Consider the following 4,319-nt stretch of genomic DNA (forward strand, 5'->3'; position numbering starts at 1 on the left):
AAATATTTCTTTTCAATTAAATTTCAGACAAATTTAATTTAAAAGAATTTAAGTATTTGAAACAAATTTCATACAAAACAACTAATTATTTTCGCACAAATTTTCTACAAATTTAATATAATATTTCAAATAATTTTCACACAAAATAATTTGCTATTTAATAGATAAATATTTTAGATAATAAATTGTATTCGATCTTCTTTCTATATTAAGACCTTCATAATCATTTTTTTCATATTACATCATCCAAATTCTAAACACATAATAAAATCATGAAAAAGTTAATTACCATAAAAGTGTTAAAAAATATTTATTATTAAAATACTTTTATCCATAAATGTAATAAAACTAAAATAAGAAAAAAATACTTAAACTAAAACAAAGAAAGCCTTTAAAAAGGTCATATATCATGAGTAAAATAAAATGTACTAACTAAATCACCTAAAAATTCCTTAATCTAAATCAGAAAAAATATATACTCCAAATATCAATCACTCATGTTATCATCACTAGAGCCTGTCCCAAGCTCATCTTTCGTAGGATCAGACAAGGTTGAAGGAAGTGGCAGATTCAACTTTTTATACAAAGCATGAATTGTCTTTTCAGTAGAATCAATTCTTTTCTGTTGAACTTTTAGTTGACGTCCTTGATCTCTTAACTTGTGCTCAGCATCTTTCAACTTAACCTTTTGCTCTTCATTGATCATTTCCTGCTCCTTTGCCTTTTCTTTCCACATGTGAAGTTCTTGCTCAATATTTAGATTGTCTTTGGATGTCTCTGAACAATTTCTGGAATCCAACTTTGAAGAGAGATCTAAACCAAAAGAACCTAAACAACATAAAGACAACGTATTTCAGACAAATTTCAAACATAAAAATATTAATTTTTAGATAAATTTCAAACAAAAAATATACTTTATTTCAAACAAATTTTGAACGAATTTAGTCAAATATAACAAATTTTTTTCGAACAAATTTTAGACAAATCAAATATTTCTTTTCAATTAAATTTCAGACAAATTTAAATTAAAAGAACTTATGTATTTGAAACAAATTTCATACAAAACAAAAAAATATTTTCACACAAATTTTTTACAAATTTAATATAATATTTCAAATAATTTTCACACAAAATAATTTGCTATTTAATAGATAAATATTTTAGAAAATAAATTGTATTCGATCTTCTTTCTATATTAAGACCTTCATAATCATTTTTTTCATATTACATCATCCAAATTCTAAACACATAATAAAATCATGAAAAAGTTAATTACCATAAAAGGGTTAAAAAGTATTTATTATTAAAATACTTTTGTCCATAAATGTAATAAAACTAAAATAAGAAAAAAATACTTAAACTAAAACAAAGAAAGCCTTTAAAAAGGTCATATATCATGAGTAAAATAAAATGTACTAACTAAATCACCTAAAAATTCCTTAATCTAAATCAGAAAAAATATATACTCCAAATATCAATCACTCATGTTATCATCACTAGAGCCTGTCCCAAGCTCATCTTCCGTAGGATCAGACAAGGTTGAAGGAAGTGGCAGATTCAACTTTTTATATAAAGCATGAATTGTCTTTTCAGTAGAACCAATTCTTTTCTGTTGAACTTTTAGTTGACGTCCTTGATCTTTTAACTTGTGCTCAGCATCTTTCAACTTAACCTTTTGCTCTTCATTGATCATTTCCTGCTCCTTTGCCTTTTCTTTCCACATGTGAAGTTCTTGCTCAATATTTAGATTGTCTTTGGATGTCTCTGAACAATTTCTGGAATCCAACTTTGAAGAGAGATCTAAACCAAAAGAACCTAAATCAAAGGCAGCTTTCTTTTTTTCCTTTGTCACAACTTCGTTCCAAACAGTATAATCATCTGGTATATCTAGGCCTTCCTTGGTTGCCTCAACATCTCCCTCATTATCCAAGGATAAAGCTACTTGAGAAAGTTCTGTCTTTCGCTTTTTGAATTCACCCTACAAAATCAATTCATGTTAATTGCAACTAAATATGCCATGAACAAATACTAACATATAGTGAAAATTAGCAATTGAAAAAAACAAAAAGAACAAACTAGCATCACATACAATGACTTTCTCAGATCTTTCATTAATCCAACTTTTGTCTTTTTTGGTGTGGCATTTAGTATAAACCTCCTCTAGAGAAGGTTTTACTCCCGTAGCTTTTTCCTATAATATAACAGTTTTAATCGATAGGAAAGAAAAAAGAATAAGAAAACATTGCAAAAATAATAAGAACAAGACTATAAATAAACTATTTTTATCTTACCATTCTGCGTGCATGTTCACCCATAGATATGGAACCACCAGTATGCATGGAACTTCCAGCATTTGATGCTCGATTCACAGTATTTGCTGCTGACCAGTTCTTAAATTTCGAATCTGTAGCAAAATAATGTAATAGTTGACGCCAAACGGGTTCAGGAATATATTTTGGTACATGGTTAGGGTCTTTTGAATAATTGCGTCTCTCCTGATTCATCAACGATCTTAATCGATCACTCCCTTTAATCTAAAAAATTTGACGAATTCTTGCATTGTGTTGAGGTTCCCACATACAATTTTTCTATAAAAGAAAACAAACATATACATTGAATTACCCACTATGTATAATATCAAAATAACAAAAAAAAATGATAATAAATACTTACCTTAAATTCAGTAAACCACAAATCTCGCATTTGCTCACTAGCATGTTTCCAGGAAGGGCAGAATTCTGAAAATTTGCTTTTAATGGCATTTGTTACATGACGAACAGCAGTACATGGATTAAACCTATAAGAAGTTCAAATAATGAGTAATTACACATGTATTCACAATAAAAATAATATAGAGAGAATGCTAAAACAGAAAACTGATTGTTGTACTTACTCATTGCCAAAAGGCTCTATTTTCAAGAGCCCTTCTTGAGTGACAAGTTCACCTTCTTGAGCAAGAGATCCATCGTTATGATTTTCATCCGATAAGTGAGCATGATATAAATTTCGTTCATTATTAGGAGCATTATGAAATGATTGAGGTTGGATAGGTAAACAGTATGGTGATTCAGTTGGTGATGGTGATGGTGATGGTGATGGTGATGGTGTATGATCGGCATGGGAAGATAATAAATTTCTCTTGAATTTTTGTGGTGGCTGCGAAGAAGAGGGTGGCAATGCTGAAGGCTTTTTAGATACATGTGAAGGAATTGGAGCTCGTGATTTTGTAGGCTTAAGGTGTGAATGCTTAGTTTTGTGTGCACTAATCACCTCCTTGTTACCAGACTTTTGTACTTTAATTGACAAGTTTTTTTTTATTTTTTTTAGAACCTGACGTCTAAAACAACAAAGATTTATAAGATTAGTAAGACATTGCAGTTAAATTCTATTAACATGTACATCATCAAAAGAATTAAAATAATAACAATGTAAAATAATACTTAACTGCCAAAATAATCAATTAGGAGGTAAGATAAAGTGCTATTATGCTTTAGTAATAAACTACTATGCTTTAGGAAATAGAAAATACTAGTAATTAATTTATAACTTATTCATGTTACTACTTAGTAATATCATTCTTCTAACTCAATAAGTTCCTCCTAGTTTCTCGTTTACCAATTCTAACAAGGCAGCAACATGGTTCATTTACAAGCACTCAATTCAACCAAAACAATAATCGCAACACATACATAATCAAAGTAAATTCAACCATTAAACTATAATCACAATAAAGGAAACGACAATTATAATTCAATTACATCAAATAATCACATAATACAACGCTAGGTGTTTTAACAACAAAATTCCAGTCATAAATACCTTTTTATTCCCTTCTTCATAAGAATGCATGATTATGTCGTAGTCTTCACTAAAGTATGTGTGCGTGTAGATTGTTATTGACTCTCGCTTTTCTAAAAAGAAGCCATACAAAAGATATAATCAAAAGGTTAACAAATTTAAACAATTCACGAAGGGGTTCACAACTTAAACTCCCGCTTTCCTGTTTTTATTGATCTTCTTTTATTATCGGTGTGCTAATTGATCACATTGTATTCATTATATGTTTATGAAAGCAGCTAAGGAAAGAAGGAAGAAAAAATGAGTATGAAATGCTTAAGCTGCAGGAATATTGAGAATTAAATGAATATAAGTTCTTACCAAGTAAGCATCTGGGTTTATTTATATAATACTACATAATTACATGATATATTATTATTTATTAAAACCTTGGTACCTAACAAATTCCGACAAAGGTTTCATTTGCCAGTTATAGGCTCAGGAAGACATTGATTGGGATCAAACAAATCTAAGCATTATCT

The 4,319-nt window shown here is 29.0% G+C and overlaps 1 protein-coding gene across 3 annotated transcripts; it reads right to left on the reverse strand.

The window, feature by feature from the left end:
* On the reverse strand, positions 1,442-3,919 carry LOC107628302. Of its 3 annotated transcripts, none has more exons than XM_021115792.1 (5): positions 3,820-3,919; positions 2,894-3,337; positions 2,674-2,797; positions 2,292-2,588; positions 1,442-1,978 (listed from the first exon to the last, which is right to left on the reverse strand). In XM_021115792.1, exons 4-5 carry the CDS (start codon positions 2,502-2,504, stop codon positions 1,475-1,477), a joined length of 717 nt encoding a protein of 238 aa, XP_020971451.1. In that variant the 5' UTR covers positions 2,505-2,588; positions 2,674-2,797; positions 2,894-3,337; positions 3,820-3,919; the 3' UTR covers positions 1,442-1,474. The 3 variants fall into 2 exon arrangements, with proteins under 3 accessions (XP_020971451.1, XP_020971452.1, XP_020971453.1); XM_021115794.1 differs by lacking the exon at positions 1,442-1,978 and adding an exon at positions 2,163-2,191.

The sequence above is a fragment of the Arachis ipaensis genome, chromosome B02 (assembly GCF_000816755.2).
Source record: "Arachis ipaensis cultivar K30076 chromosome B02, Araip1.1, whole genome shotgun sequence".
In the NCBI taxonomy this organism is placed as follows: Eukaryota; Viridiplantae; Streptophyta; class Magnoliopsida; order Fabales; family Fabaceae; genus Arachis; species Arachis ipaensis.

What these genes read in the sequence shown, in the direction of transcription:
- LOC107628302 (XM_021115792.1), bottom strand. Translation starts at nt 2,504, where the DNA reads ATGAATCAGGAGAGACGCAATTATTCAAAAGACCCTAACCATGTACCA. An exon ending in GTGAACATGCACGCAGAATG is followed by an intron (nt 1,979 to 2,291) that starts GTAAGATAAAAA and finishes TTGATTTTGTAG; the next exon opens with GGTGAATTCAAAAAGCGAAA.